General features: G+C 41.7%; 1 protein-coding gene across 2 annotated transcripts in view; it reads right to left on the bottom strand.

Annotated features, from left to right (window-relative positions):
• Positions 1 to 17,027, bottom strand: part of FNDC3B (fibronectin type III domain containing 3B) — a 184,664-nt gene that overhangs the window by 74,876 nt on the left and 92,761 nt on the right. For both annotated transcript variants that reach the window (XM_009089025.4, XM_030227160.2), the window contains 2 exons: positions 10,680 to 10,923; positions 9,246 to 9,530 (listed from right to left, as the gene is read on the bottom strand). In XM_009089025.4, coding sequence (XP_009087273.1) covers positions 9,246 to 9,530; positions 10,680 to 10,923 — 529 coding nt within the window. The remainder of the gene's footprint in view (positions 1 to 9,245; positions 9,531 to 10,679; positions 10,924 to 17,027) is intronic.

The raw sequence follows: 17,027 nt of genomic DNA, 5'->3' as shown, positions 1-17,027 counted from the left end.
ATGGGCAATTAGCAGTCCTGTATGGGACGAGGCCAAAATGTGATCTTGGATAGTGGCACAACCCATTTCACCACTAAGAAACCTTCCAAATATTTAAAATATTTCACAGAAATATCCACCTGATTACTGCTTGCTGGGGAGGATTTAACAAAGCTACAGGAATTTCAGCTCATTCTGGATTTCATTGCTGAGATGAAATTCAGGGACGTGTCACATGAATTGCAGTAAATCAAAGCAGCTGCTTCTAAGCACAACTCCTTAGAGGGGAAAAGAAAAACAAGGGAAAAAAAAAAACAACACAAAAACCAAACTGAAACTTCAGGACAACATCTTTTATAGTAAACCTTGGAGAAAATTGAAATGGCTGCTTCATTTTAGAACAGTGTTTAACCTTTCTGTTAACTGCACCACTCAAAGCATCACCCTGCACTAAGATTCCTCCTCCCCTTAAAAGCAAATACACTGAAAGTCACAAAAACTTCAGAAATCAAATTCCACCCTTCCTCAGAAAAGGAGGAGTAACTGATGGGGTTTGAAGCACAGCCTAAGAGAGATCAGTAAACAAATCCCATTAACTTCAGGGGGACATGGAATTTCATTTCGCCACCTTTGCAAATCCAGCTGGAAACACAGACGGACATTGTTCAGAACATCTGGCTATGGAAATAAGTGTATAAAGTTCATTAAATCATTACACTTAAACACGTTTTGTTTTTATAGTCTGGAGGGAGGAAATGTTCTACCTCTTCCTATAAATACCCTCTCCCTTTTGGCTCCATGTCCCAGATATTGCCAAATAAGGGAATCACAGTTCCCTTCCTCTGTCGGTGGTCCATGTTATCTCCTCCTGACTGGTGAGGATACACTGCTTATCTTGCTCTGAAGCTCTCAGATCTTGGTGTAACTCTTCTCCCCATCACAGGCATTTAATCAGGATAAAAATGTACTTTGTATGATTTTTTTTTTTTTTGCTCTTGGGTGGGTACCTATAAATTATGCAAACTCCTAGGAAAAAGGTTCTGATTTCATTCTTCTGGATTTGACTGTCAGTTGCAGCAGAAGCTGCAAATTCCTGAGATAATATGAAGATCCTCTGGGGGAAGAGGTTGTGCCTTACGTCATTCAGCACTGACTTCCTGATAAATGATGGAGCAGACAGTTTAGCCAGCTCACCCTGCCAAGGAGATCCTGCTGGCAAAATGAGGCAAAGGAGGGATAAAGCAGATGGGAATAAAAAGATGAGAGCCTTCAGAAACTGATCAGGAGTGGGAAAAACAGCTTGGAGGTAAAACACCAACCACTGCCAAAAGGGTTTATGAGCCCTAATAAGGTCAAACATGAGCCCTGGAGCCAGATTCCCTCACTCTTTGCTAGATATGCCCTACATGTTCCTCAGTGGACTTTGAGCTGTGTTTCCTGTAGCTGGCACCCTTAGGAAGATCAGGGAGCTTCTAATGTGATTTATTTTGTCACAGCTGCTGTGATGAGACTGAAAAATGTCACCAAAACTGTGGTGACCCATTCTGCCCCATGGATGGCTGAGAGCCATGGCTGTCCAGACCACCAGCTCCCAGAGCACCTCATAACCACACTGGATCATTTGTATCCACACTGCTCTGGTGTTCTCTTGCATTTTCAGGTACAAAAAGTCTGAACAAAACCAAGTTTGAGGCATTTCCATTCGCCTTTAAAAACAGCTGACATGGGAGAATATTGTGCAATTAAATTAGGAGATGCTCCCACTTAGCTGATGAAGAGAATCCCTTATCTACAACTTCTGGTGCCAAAGTTACGAAGCTGGTTCTTTAGTCTTTCAAGATAAGTGTATAAAAATAGAGTGTATCTCCTCTCTCCCTGTGTCAGCCCTTCCCAGCTTGCAGAGCTCTGTGCTGTGAAAGAAGGGAGGACTGCCCTGGCATTCAGGCTTCCCATAAACTTTGGGTTTGTTCCTGCAGTATGGATACAGCAAGAGAATACCTCCCTGTTTGTGACAGGTCACATGCAGACAAGATTTCACAGGCTGGCAAATTCCTGGAAATTGTCTGCACACAGGCAACTTCTGGGAAAGAGTTGGTCAAGATGCCTGAGAAGGAAGAACCCCCAGGCAGCTCAAAGCAGAACACTGCTGGGTTTGGAACTGGGCAAAGCTGTGGCAGAGGCAGGGAGGGCACTGGGCATGGACTTCATTTCCAGCACCATCTGTGATATTTACCTTTTACCTTTCTCCATCAAAGCCCCCATGATTTCAGTTAAGCTTCAAGACAGCAGAGGAAACAGATTTGCTTCTCTCCCTCAACAGAGTGGATTTCAGCCATGCTGGATAAACATTTTAGCCATTCTTGCTGCTGAAGAAAAGTCCCAAATTAAGGCTGATCTGGATAAATTCTTGCAGGCACACAGACCTTGGGAATGTACTCTACCTGAACCCTGCAATATGTTTCCAATACAGCCATCAGTCTGTATAAACCTGACTTAAGTGGTTATTTCATGTGACTTTTAGGCAAAAATATTATTTAGTGAGACTCTGCGTGGCCCAGCTAATGGAGCTCAAGCTGGTACACAACTGTGTATCTGACACTCATAATCACTTTGTTTACTGCCTGAAGGAGCTGTTCACAGCCCATTATTTTAGAGAAAATACCAAAGATAAAGACTGTTGAAGAAGCAGGCATACTTCCAAATAGAAACAAACAAAAGCACAAGCTCAGTCGTGATGTGGGAGATAAGGTCAAGGCAGGAGAATATCACACTGGCAATTCTGGATGTCACAAATGAACACTGGTTTCTCAAGTTCAGACTCTGCCCTAATTAATGCATCCTATTTCCTCTCATGCATTAAAACTTACAGGAACACAGCACAGAGCACACAAAATCTATTTCTAATGAGATATAAGTCTGAAGAATTCAGACAAGTAGTATTAATGGCTAAAACTTAAAAAAATGCAGTAGGAACAGTAACTCCATTTAGATTTCATGTTTGATGCTGATCTATCCTCTCAAGATTCCACACGTCCTGGTTCCACTAAATATTATGTTATGTTATTATTATGTTATTATTATGTTTAATGTTGCATTATTTGGTATAACACTAAAATTCACTCAACCTGACAGATGTATTTTACTCTTCTGTGTGATTTTTTTCAGTGCTATTAATAAAATCACTGTGTCAGTTTTGACAGATTGTTTTCAGGACACAATCTTATTGAAACTCCTTATTTTATAGAAGCAGGTACATTTAGGGACACCAGAGAAGCTGCATTTAACATAGAGGTATTTTGTATAGCAGCAGAAAAAACATTTATGACCAATTTTGTCTGCAGAAAATTTCTACACAAATGTCTATTAGCATGTACCAGATCATCAGTTCCCAGCTAAAAAACCATAAAATTTACATGTATTGCCAGTGTTTCTCAGCCTCTTTGCTTACATGGACCAAAAGTGATGAAACTACTCTGCTAAGCTTTTAAATCTAGAGGATATACAGGCACAGATAAATGTATGACTCAATAAGCAAAATAGATTCAGGACCAAAATAGAAAAGAATTGACAGGATCTAGAATGAGTAAGAAGAGGAACTTCGCCTTGTTCCTGTCTGCACTGAATCACAGCTCCTACAATTTACCTTTAATTCACAGGCTCTGGATTAAAACAACAACTTGATACAGTTAAAAAAATAGAAAAAAGCCACACTTTTTCCTAAGTATACCTAAATGTTACATGGAAGATTGGGAGACAACAGGATGGGGCTGTACCAAGAACACCTCGGCTCTGGTTCTTCGTCCCTCACCCACTCTTGCAGAGCACATCCCACCCCATTCTGGGATACCTGAGGGTACTTCTTCACCTCACAACTTCTGCTCTGCCAAGTGAAGTACTTACTTTAAAATGTTTCCAAATTAAAACCTCCATTGGTAGGAAGTGCTCTTGCCAAGCCCATTTTCTGTGTATTCCCAATGCTTTGTCCTCAAAGAAATGAGCACACAGAGCTACCCACATCTCCTGAGAAACTTCAAGCAGCAGCAATTTGAAGCCATGGTTTCACCTTTCAGAGGAGCTGGAGACTGCTTCAGTGCACAAAATCAGATTTACAGAACCTCCAGAATAGGAAAGCAACACCCCTGAGGCTTGTACACATATGATAGTGGAAGGTGATGATCTGTCAATAGTCTGCAACAGCTCTTGGAGTTATCAATTGATTCTCATGCTTTTTCCTGCCACAGAGCAGTGAAGTGCACACCAAACTCAGTGTTCCTCACTGGGAAAGCAAATGTGCTTTCCAAAACTTAGATGAGTTCACAGACAACAGGTCAGTGAGAGAGCACCAAAGGACTGGGCAGGACTCGACCCTCCCTGGTGCCTGCCAGGTCTGGATGCTGCTGGAGGAGCCAGGAGCAGCCTGTGGGATGTGTTCAACCTTGCAGGCTCCTCCTCAGCATCATTATCACACTCCTGGGCTAGAAGGGCTGATCTGAAGCCAGATCTTCTCAAATGAGGACAAAAGCTTGTTTAGGAACACTTTCACAATGGCACACACCAGCCTGGAGGCAGCTCCCTGCCCAGGCTGGTCTGTTTGTGCTGGCACCCAGCTCCCACCCAGCTCCCGCACAGGATGCACACAACAATCCATCTCCCACTTCCCACTTTTACCCATTTCATGTGGTTTACTTTTGGCTGTAATAAGCTCTTCAAACTTCAAAAAGGATTAAAAATAAAAAAAAAATAATAAAAAAAAAAGATTTTATCTATTTGAACAGAGAGAAAAAAAAAGAAAAGATGCTTTATAAGGAAATAGGCAAAGGCATTGTCAGAATGCTCAAAACTGCTTATGTTCCCACAGTACTTGCAGCCACACACAGAACTTCTTGAACTACCAGATCAGTGCATGATCAAGAAGGGAGCCACTGAGTGCATGAGAAGGAAGTGACTCAGACTGAAATTCATAAAGGACAGCATGAATGGGACAGGATTTCCTCTTACAGCTCTTTTTACATGGCAAGATTCCTTTACAAAAAAAAAACCAACCCACAAAAAACCCAACCCTGCTCCCTCCTGTCCCATTCAGTTTTTAAAACAGCTCTGTGGAAAAGCTACAATATGGATTTTAAATCAGAATCCCCATATCATACGTCCAAACCTTCTACCTGTACAGAACACCACCCATCATCCTACCAGAAACAGAAGAATTGCTTAATTTTCAGTCAATTATAAGCAATCAGTTTGGGTTTTTCTTTTTTTCCTTAAAACAGCCTATTTCCAACATAACTAGAAACCTTTATTTACAAGTGCACCGCTCAACACAGCATGATGCAGTCAATGGAAAAGGTCAGAATTGCACTTATATCCCCAATCTGAAACCATAAATTTCCTAGTAAAAAGAGGATGTTGCTGTTATAAAACCACCCTGGGATAAGGGTGCAATATAGAAGCAACAACTTATTTTTAATGCACCACCATGTTGTACAGAGTGCAGAGGTGCACAGGCTGGATCCACAACTGGAGAAGTGACTGAACAATAATTTAACAATAATCCACAGTAACTTTCTTAATTTCAGTACTGATCATATTCAGAAATGATGATCTATAACCCTATTTCTTCTACCACTGGTGAAACAGATTTTTGGGGAACCCTTCCTTCTTTTAATACTGGAAGGAAGCTGGCAATTATTGATACATGGCAGAATTTTCCTTGAGCACGTACTCAAATTTCATGGGCATAATACATGAAAAAAGAATAGATTTGGATGGAAAGGTACATTTTTAAGTTAAATATCACACATACTGTGATTTTTCAGGGAAAAGGGTTGAGTTGTCCTTGCATTGTACACTGGACATGTTCTTTAATATAATTCACAGGATCCCAGAATGGTTTGGGATGGATCTTAAAGATGCTCTTGGTTCCACGCCCTGCCATGGGCAGGGACACCTTCCACTATCCCAGGCTGCTTCCAGCCCCATCCAACCTGTCCATGGACACTCCCAGGCATGGGGCAGGCTCAGCTTCTCTGGGCACTCTGTGCCAGGGTCTCCCCACCCTCATGGGGAAGAATTCCTTCCCAATATCCCATCTAACCCTGCCCTCTTTCAGTTTAAAGCCATTTGCCCTGTCCTGTCACTCCATGCCCTTGACAAAAGTCCCTCTCCAGCTCTCTTGTAACCTCTCTTTAGGGGGTCCAAGGTCTCCCCCCTTCTCCAATCTGTGTTGATAAGGAAGGTGTTCCAGCCCCTTTACTGTTCCTGCAGCCCTGCAATAACCCCAGCCCCAGCAGAGAGGGTTTGTAAGGAAGGAGTAACACACCCCTCAGAGAAATCACAAAGCAAGGAGCAGGACAAGCATCACCTTAAGCACAGGGGCAGCAGATCCAAGAACAGAAACTCCCATTTCCCTGTCACAAATTCCCTGTGGGCATCATCTCTCCCTGCTGATTAAAGCAGACTCTCCAATTGCCTCTCTGAGCATCAGCCCAGGATCAGCTGGGACTGCAGGGAGAGGTGCCCCTGGCGAGCACCCACCCACACTTCCAGCACTCAGGCAGCTCCCAAACTTTGCTCCAGCCAGCCCAATCCCTAAGGACAGCAATCACTGTCAGGCTGTGGCACTGTGTACTGACACAGGCTCTTCTCTGCAGCAACCAGAGCACAGCCTGTGCAAGTGCCTGCTCCAGCTGTGTCTGGGGCTCCTAAAGCCCCCTCCCTTGCCAGCAGCTGGATCCCAGCACTGCTCCATCATCCAAACACCCAAAAGAAGCCAGCTCCACTGCAGGAGCACACACACCCCACAGCCAGATAGGAAATGATAGGCCATCAAGCACATGACAGTCCCATTTCAAAAATCCATGCAAGCAAAGCCTTGAGCTCCAGCTCTCCTGCACCTTATTCCAAGTTTTACTGCAAATTCATACATTCCTACTCCCCTCCTAAAGAGTTTTTTGGTTAAGTGGTTTTCTAAATAAAGAGTTATCCACAAGTTTTATACACACACATATATATATATATATATATATATATATACACACACACACATTTTTATATATTTATGTATCTAAAAATAGGTTTTCCAGGCTATTCTGCAATGTTGGAAGCAGCCACACAGCACCATCAAGTTTTAACTATTAGCAGGCTGAACAGATACACATCCACAAAACCTGTAAGTTTAAACCCCTTTGCTACTTGTTGCTTCTGACACATTCATTTGTTCTGGCTATTCTAAAAACTGTCATCTCAGCATAAATAAAATTAGCAACTGTGCCCAGACTGCTGTTAACTCTCACCTTAATTACCTGTGTTAGTCAGGTATTCATCAATAAATCCCCAAATAATTAAAGAAGAAACAGAGAAGGTAAATATAAAGCAACAAATACAATCAGAAGCTTGTAAATATCAAGTGGGAATTTGTTTTATTTTAGGGAGCTGCTTCATGAGAGCCTTTAAGAAACCTCTGTGACCTTTCTGCAGAAATCTGAATGTAAGTTTACATGTATGACTATAATAATACACTGAGGTCAAAAACCTCACATTTGAGCCCACTGTGTCTTTTTATTTTCCTTTTAATATGAAAAGAATTCTCCCATTCCTGCTCTGGCCATGGACTTGGGGCAGAGCAGCTGATGCAACTCCAGGGCTGCCACTTCTGGGTGCAGATGCAGAACCTAATTTTAAAGGCAGGAGGGTGGGACAAGGGATGCTTATTTGCACAGCCTCCTGTTAGGGGCTTTTCCAGAGCTGGGGGAGGACTCCATCCCTTGCTGTCCCCAGTCTGAAGGCACTCTCTGCCTGACAGGACTGGATGTGCTGTAGCTTTGACTCCACTGATTTTCTTGGCATTTTAAAAGCCCTCGTGCTCTTCAGCTGCAGCACAGCAGACCAGTCCAAAGCAACGAATTAGACAAACAAAAGGGTTGCAGGAAACCCTTAAATAAGATGTTTTTAAATGATTTCTAGATTATTTCAGAAATGATCACCCAGAATGACTTAGTACCCACAGAACCAATATTGTAAGACTATACATTTTGCAGGTCTTTTACATCCAAGCTTCAAACACCTCATGTATTCCACCTCAAATAAACACCTAAACATAAATAAGAATACTAAAGTTTGCATAAGCTGATTGGCAAGAAATAACTAGAAAGTCTAATGCAGTGATTCATTTTCTTGGATTACAGCATTCCCAAATACAGCTCCTTGCTCATTCTAAAGACCCTGAAGCAGATCTGCAAATCCTCATTCCTTACCCTGCCAGCAGCAATTTTCCCCCTCTTTGGCTATTGATACAGTTAATTTTCATAACTATTTATTTCAGTTATGTCTCATACATTAAATTACAGAGGCATATAAATATACACTATAGATGGATAATGGAAAACCTGTGTTTTATGCATAAATTAACTCAAGATATTTCAGAGGGTGCTACATTATGAATATCCTGGACATGCTGCTTTGGTTACTACATCAAGGTTTATTCAGGCAGCTGCTGCAACAGTCAGCAAAGAGACAAGCAGAGAGGAGAAAGGCAGGTAGGGATAAGGGATTATAACAAGTTACTAAACTAAATTTAGGTAGAACTGTGTGCAGAATGGCTTGTGATAAATGAGATTTGATTACAGTAAAGCACTGGGCTGTTCATCTAGAGTTTTAAATTTTTAAATGGCAAGTCTCTGAAAATGCTGAAGAAAATTATTTCAGATGTAGTCAGATTTACTTTACCACTATTTCCAATGGCTAACAGTATATATTTATATTTCTTCTCAGTTCTGTTTTCACCTAATCTTACTTTCACTGAATTTTCACATTAAAAAAACCCTTGATTTTTCAGTCAGCACCTCTAAACTTTCTAATAATTTTACCAGGTTAACCTAGGATATTCAAAGTAATGGTTCCTAGTAGTCAGATTTTGGTTATAGCTCAATTGGCCATGACGATTTTTGTGAAGTGCCAAGATGCTGCTCCGAAAAGCAAAATAAAAGCGAGACCTCACCCATAAAACACAATTCTGCTTCCAGCAGATAAAAAGAGAATGATGCTGCATCTACCAAGAGAGCAGTCACAAAAGATGGGGAGGCACTGGGCTCACCTTACAAAACAAACACAGCCCAGCAAACCCAGTGCTGGGATTTCAGTTCACACCGTATTAACGCGTGGGTGGGAGTGTTTCTTGGCACGGCCACTGGATCCACACAGAGGAAGGTCACAAGCCGGAAAGGTGCAATAAAGAAGGAATTAAAAATAAATAAATAAAGCCCTCTTTTTACCGTGTGGGTCTTGTTCATTTGACTTTGGGCTGCTCCTTGCTCTGCGCTCTGGTTTCTTCAGGGCCGGGGCTCCCCCGCCGCCGCTGCTGGCCCCGTTGTGGCTCTTGGCATAGCCATTGTAGACCGTGGTGCAGCTGCCTATATGGCTCTTGTAGATGGAGGAGGGAGGGCTGTTCAGGCGGTTCTGGCGGTCAATCTGCCTGTCTTTGAGTTTTTTGTGCTGTGGCTTGCTGTACTGATCTTCCCTGGTGATGTAGCTGGACATCCCGTATAGTGGTATGATTTCTGAAACGGAACGGTTCACCTACGTTAACTCAGAACAACAAAACAACTGAGGGGTTTTTTCCCAGAAAACCAAATTTCTGGCAGTCTCCAAATGAAATTACTCCAGCTGTTCCTGGAGGTTTTTAAAAGAAAACCCTTTTTTGCAATCACAGAATCACAGAATTTCTAGGTTGGAAGGGACCTTTAAGATCATCGAGTCCAACCCATGTTCTAACAGCTCAACTAGGTCATGGCACTAAGTGCCACATCCAGTCTTTTTCTGAACACATCCAGGGATGGTGACTCCACCACCTCCCTGGGCAGATGATTCCAGTATTTGACCACTCTTTCTGTGAAAAACTTCCTCCTTAAATCTAGCCTGTATCTCCCTTGGCACAGTTTGAGACTGTGATTTTGTATTAAGTGTGCTCCTTCAATGACAGAATTTTACTTTGGATGCGTGTGTAAAACACTGCTATTAGGGTGATGTTTTTCCCTTCCTTTTCAGTCTTTGTGTTTCAGGGACATATTACAAGCAAAAATCCAGACAAAACTGATCTTTTGGAAAAAGCCTTCATAAGCTCAGAGCAATTTAGCATTTTCTTCCTCAGGGCTTGACTGGACAGAACAAGCTGAGATGTGCTGGTTCCAAGCTGCCAACCCTGGATTACATGCAATTTAACTTCCCAGTATAAATAGACTTAACAATCGTGTCAGTTGTGCTGCCTAAGGAGAGAAGTGTAGCATGAAGTAGAAGCTTTGGGAATTAAAACTATCTTAAAGTTTGAGAATTATCATAAATATCATCTACATTCTTTGGATACACTTCATTAAATTCAATCCCCACTTCCCCCTCCATGGATGACTCTTTCTTAACCTAAGGCAGGTCAGTTTGTAGGGATCACAGTATTTCCTGATTTTTTCTATAATTCAATCTTCCTTTTTGTGCTTCACTTGGAGTGTGAGCCTTGAAAATATCATGCCCAAAAGAGTTTTGTCTTTAAAAATGGATACTCATAGCTAAAGCCCCCAAATCAGGATATTGAAGAAGGCTCATCCATGTAACAAAGTCACTGTCTAAGCTCTCTACTTCACTCCTACTCTTGGTTCCTCCAGCCTTACTGAACACAGGTGTGAAATGCCAGTTCCAGTCCCTTCCTCCCAGCTCACCTTGCTCTCCGTATATTGTTGGGGGAAGATGATGCTGTGGGAAAAACTGTGGTGGCATGTCCCCAGGTCCAGTGACAGGAGGGTAGAACGCTGTGTGGGAGTTGTGGATGAAGTGGGGATGGTGTGCCAGGTAGGGGGGCAGGTGATGGGTTGGTGAGATGGCCGAGGGGTAGCTGGGAGGGAAACACTCTGGAGACTGCGGCGTCACCACCACCCTGCGGACGCCCGTGCTGTCTTCTATCACCTGCAGAGAAAGGAGCAGGTTAGGCAGCATCTGAACAGGCACACCTCTGAAACAGCACTGTTTACAGCTTGTCCTCCCACTGCAAAACAGCTGGTCATGGGGTTTAGCTTCACGAATAAACACAATTCTGAAATGAATATCAGCAGAAATAACCGCGGTGGTGGTGTGGCTTTTCCTGGAGACTCAGATACCCCCACTAATCACTGGGAGCTGTACTGCTGCTAGTGATAACTATGTGGGTTAAGGGACAGAATAAATAACCTGCATTTAGGGAGGAAAACAATTGAAAAAGGAACACAAAGCACCAAAATAAGCATACTCATTGGGACTGACCTTACATTCTGCCCATAACATTTCTACCAAGGATTTTGACAGCGCCCTGAGGATGGAGTTAGCAACACTTTGGAAAGCAGCTGGCACTGCTGTTGTGGAGAGGCTGTGTGTGTGCACACAGACATGTACTCTGCAGGAACCTGCTGTGCTGGCCTACATTTGCAAAGGAGCTGCTCTGTTCATAACAGGTAGCTGCTCAGGACAAATCACAGGGCAGAGGGTTTGTTTCTGTTACAGAGCTGGTCTATACATCCACACAAATCAGCTCTGGGGTATGCAAAACTTGGCCCCTAACACCATAGTCAAAGCATGTAAAAACAGATGTAGGAAGGTGGAAATGTGCTTAGGCTGAAAAATGTTTTTCAGGTTATAATTTTTCCAGAGTTGTATTTCTGGAGAACAGTTAACCAGCCAAATTTCAATCCAGACTTAGGAACCAAGCTTTTCTTGAAGCTCATCCAAAAAACTTCTGCCATTTCTTATATTAAAAAATACAACCACGTAAGAGCCATTACTATCCCTTTGACTCTGTATGCTGACATGCACGAGGTGGAAAAGCACGAAGGAAGCATCATTTAATTTCATACAACAAACAGGTTGTTGAGAACCTCATTTTCTCTGAACTGACTGATGGCACAGATGGAGCAGGATCTGTGATGAATATGTTGTATGAGATAAATGAACGTGCACCAGAGGCACCTGCTGCAGGATGCTGCCACTCTCAGCTGATTCCCACACCATCAGCTGGGGTTATACAGCACCAGCAGGAGACTCTGCTGTGGATTGCCCACACTCCAGAGGCTCTCATAAAATCCCGAAGTCTTTATTCTCAACCAAAAAGGAAAATCTGTACTCTGGAGCAGAGGAATGGCACAGGCATGTTGCTGCTTGTGCCACCTGTGCCACACAGCACCAGCCCTGGCCAGGGGCAATGCCCACAGCAGCTCCTGACTCGGGCACCAGCTGAGCAAGGTATCACAGGGGAAAATCCACCTAGGAGTGGCTGACCCAATTCCTGCCCCAGGCCACGTGTGCCCCAGGGTCTGTGCACTTATGCCTTTAGCTATGGGATGTGACCATGCACACACAATTTCTGTGGCTTGGCTGGCCTCTCCAGAAGACAATTTTCTACAGAAAGTTAATTCGGTCACTTGTAACATTTCACAGTAAAAATGTGTCGCTTGCTGAGTAACCAAAATAGTAATTGTTTGGCTTAACATACTCGATTCTACCCTCAAAATTTACGACTTCCACAAGCAATTTGTCAGCTGCCAGCTTTAAATTTCAAAGACTTTACAGAGTCCTCAGAAGACAGCTGAACCTCAGAGATTTAGACTATCACATCCTTTCAACTGCTGCATTTTCAGGCTTCCTATCCCTGCTACTGGTTCTGCTCCACAGCATCTCTTATCCTGCTGCCAGGTCTCAAACCTGCACTCTGAAACCTGAAAAACAGAACCACTTATCTAGGACAGTGCACAGAAATGCTGGATTTAACTCTCTGACTCAGATTATGCCATAACTTAATTGAGAGAGCAAGTTCCTACATCTGATGTCAGGGTTTTCATCGTGGCTTTAACTAGTCCAAGCCTCAAAACCAACTCCAAGCTCTTATCTCTGCATCTAGACCAGCTACATGTGCCTTTTGTGCTCTGGTGAAAGATGAATATATTAAGGAACAGATTTAGACAGAAAGCTTGTACACTGAACAGCATATAATATAAACCATATTTTAAATTATTAGGATTCAGCTTCCTGAACTATCATCTATAAAGCAGGGAGGAAAGCTCAGAGTCCTGTCAAAGACCTTTTTGATGAAATTACCCTGCTAGATGAAGCTATAAAATATCAACAGGACCGAGACAAGCCAGAGATGAGGGGATAGAATGGAAAATTTCAGCTGGGAGGAACCTACAACCACCAACTATTCCAACTCAAAGGATCAGCCAGCCTTCCAAATTACTTCAGTTGAAAAGCCAAGACACTAATATCTTTTATTTATTTCCTCCCAGGCTATGAATGCTGACAGCATTCTTGTTATTCCACGTGCATACATTAAAATGAACACAAAAACACAGGGGACCTTGCAAAACCCACTTTATTTCCCAATCCTACAGGGCATTTTCTCTCTAAACTAGGAATTATTGATATACATGTACATTTCTGAAGCTATACATACAATCTTTAAATACACTATTCTGTCCTTAGCAAATCAAAGTTGGTAATCTGATTTATGTATTATCTGCATCAGGTAGCTAGAAAGACTGGAGATATCCCTGGATCTGTAAAACCTGCACTGAGGAGATGGTAGTAGTGCCATTCTGGGAGACAACACTCATTTCATCAAAGATAGATAAAATCAGTTTTGATCCATTAATGAAAAAAACATAACTTAGCAAAGAGGTTCAACTTTGCTATTTTAAGAAGAAACCTGCAAATCTTTGTATCTGCTTAAAACCATTTGTCACAAAGATCATAAATTCATCTGGAAACTGCTAAACTGTCTCTATTTCAGTGCCAAGAATCAACAAAATCCTAATCCCTGTTGAGGTCTCTAGATGCAACTGGAATATTAAAAGTAATTGCTATTACTAATCTTAGCACTTTATATTTAGAGAAAACAAATATCTCTGGTCATTTGGCACCTAGATATAAACTTCCATTATTTTGTGGACCTTTTTTTCAAACAGTTAGTAGGTAAATTGTTTTTTGCTGGTTTGTGCTAGCTGGTGTAAGTGGCATGCCACCTCAATAACAATACTATTATAGCATAGTTCTGTGTGGGTTTTTTTCCCATATTTTAGGGAGCTTAATTGCTACATGAGGTAGGTGATGATCTTTCAGGGCAGCCTGGGCTAACATTACTCATACACAATAAAACTGCCTCCCCCACTGGTTGCCACATTTGGGGAATGCCATTTTAAATGTTATTTGTTTTCCAGTGCAGATATCACTGTAGTAACTAGAGATAATTCACGTATTCAAAGTACATCACACTGCTCCATGTTGTCTCATTTTTCTCCACTGAAATTTAATATTATACTCTAAGGAAAAAGACATGCTAATTGTGCACAAGTAAATTGCATCTGTATTTCGTGAGACCCAGTTAAAGAAACAACCACCCTCATTCTGTAACACACCTTTACTGTATGAGTTTATATGGTAATATGCAAGTAATTTCCACTTACTTTCAAAGAAAACCCCAAACAACCTTTATTTTAACTTAAATTTAATATGTTAGATTCAGCAAAGACATCTGGAGCATGGCCACTGGGTGGACCACAACCAATACTTCACAAATTTCATAAACTAATTTGAAACTTCATTCATAAATCAATCTGTACCCAAAAACAGTACAGAATGAGCTCATCCACGAGGCACTTGGATGTCAACATTTTATTTATTCATTTAATTTCTTAAAGATGCCAATCCGAGTTCACGCCAGTCGTGGCAAGTTTGCATCACTATCTTCAGAATCCATCAGTATTAAATCAAACACCAAATTAAATCTATACCTTCAATGTGAAAATAGACAGATAAACATCTAGAATGCTGGCAAGCACGTTGGGGTAATTCAAATCTAGAATGATGCAGTTCTTCAGGACCAGTGCCCATGAACTCAAAAGGATCATCACTTCATGGCTTGCTCCACACGAGATCTGCACAACCTTCCTTCTGTTCAAAACTTTAATGAGGACCATCCTGTTAAAGGATTGGCTGCAGCCTACAGAACACCCTGAGCAGCTCAGTGAGCAGTAAGCCACACAAAAACAAGGAGATTGTCACTAAAACCTGATGCTAGCCAAACATGCTTTTGGAGAACACCTCTCTTAGGGGACAGGATCTACCCAGGACCCAAATCCCGGTTTTCAGAGATGGGATAACTTTTCTACCATTTTAAATGTCATTTAAAGACAATCCTCTTTCCAGAAGTTATGCTTTAGTTCTGTCAAATGCCACGTGCTTGGTGCAGGAATATTGAACTGCAGGACCATGGCTCAAATTGAAAACTTCAGACCATAGAAACACCATGGCCAAAGGAGGCTCTTCAACACATGTGCACCTCATGGTCCAACCAGTAAATTTGTCCTTTAGTCTTAAAATATCTGTGGCAGAGAGCTCATATTAATAAACCTGTAAATAAAATCAAAAGTGGAGTTTCATGCCAAATTTTTTGTCCAACTAAGACAAGTAACTTCTCAAATTCAAGAGGAATTGCTCCAGATTTATTTCAGAGAGAGCAGTCCTCAGCCAGTAGCACTAAACAAACACATTAATGATCCTGCTTTTTGATATTTTCATTTTTCTAGTTCTCCTGATTAGAGCCCTTCAAACCCTCCTCCTCTCCTCCCAGACATATACTGAAAAGCAGGAACAACCCATGAGGATGTCCCCAAATTTAACACCTTAGCCTCCAAATCCTTAATCTCACTTAACAATTGAAGCCAAAAATGTTGACATCACACACATTTAATGCAGATTTCTCTGCCATGTCGCCTTCCAGAACCAACTTTTACAGCAGAGATACTGTCCACCAAGAGCACAGCAAGGAACTTCTCCTCTTGTCTATATTTAAACTAACCCTTAGCCCACAAAGAATTGCAGGGACATGAACCCTGATCTGATAGCTCCAATCTGCCAGAGGTGCACAGAGGTTTGTCTGCTGAAAAGATAATCCAAAATACTGGCTCTTTCAAGAGAGCAAAACCATAGCATCAAAGATTTGAACTGGTGGTGTGTATTTGTTTTCTATTATTTTCCTGGATCATTGGGAACATCTCCTGAACATCAACAAACCCAGCTTCTAGTCACAATTATTAACGTGGTCCTTGAAGTCTAGAAAGAGAGTTTGTGTTTGTGCTGCTTCCAGTGGGGCTGACCTTGCAGGGCTCACATCCTCCTGCCCGTTTTTCCAAAGAGGTGATGAAGCACCACATTAATCAAGGGTTGCAATCATTCGATAACTCATGTAATATTCAGGGCTAACACAGCTCACACAGGCTTGGCATAACAAAATGGAAATAAGACTTCATGCCTTTTTTTAATAGGCACTGTTGCTTCTCTGCAGGGGCATTGCTGTCTGCCTGACTCTTAGATGTACACTTTGGGGACAAATCAAACCAAAAATCAAATCTATTTTGATTCATATCCCAGAGAGCATTAATTTGCTTTATGGCTTTTCCCTCGATGTGTTAAATTTAAGTTGTGTTCTAATTATTTATCATAAAAGACTGGCTTTAACTATGAAGCAACAGACAAAAGCAAGAGCAAATAAGGCAGAGACATTTATTACAACAAAGAGCTAGTTTCATTACTGCAGACTTTCAACTCCTATTTAATATGAAGCAGTCTGAAAGGCAAGAGACTCACCACAGAACAGAACACACATTCCAATTCAGAAAAGTGCAGAATACAGAGTTTCCCCCTATAACTTTACAACATATTTCCAGCTCCCTGGAAAAACTGCTTCAGAAGAGGGTTTTGGGTTGGATTTTTTTTCTGGTTAAGAAACTACTTAAAGGCCTCTTTAGTGGAATTATTATGGTGCCCCACAAAAAGCTTTACAGAAGAACTGGGCTCAGACAGAGATACAGCTGGAAGACTTTCACCCCTCTGGTTTGGAAAGCCTTCCAATTATTCCCAACCATTTATCTCAGCACAGAGGTGGAGAGGTATAAAAATTTTAATATTAAAAGGGTGTTAAAAGTTATTTCAAAGGAAGAATAAATCTTTAGATAAAGCTCTGCATGATATAGGCCAGTCTATTAAAT

Source organism: Serinus canaria, chromosome 9 (assembly GCF_022539315.1).
Source record: "Serinus canaria isolate serCan28SL12 chromosome 9, serCan2020, whole genome shotgun sequence".
NCBI classification, from domain to species: Eukaryota; Metazoa; Chordata; class Aves; order Passeriformes; family Fringillidae; genus Serinus; species Serinus canaria.
The sequence above is the reverse complement of the archived record's forward strand: the minus strand, read 5'-3'. Positions and strand labels throughout refer to the sequence as shown.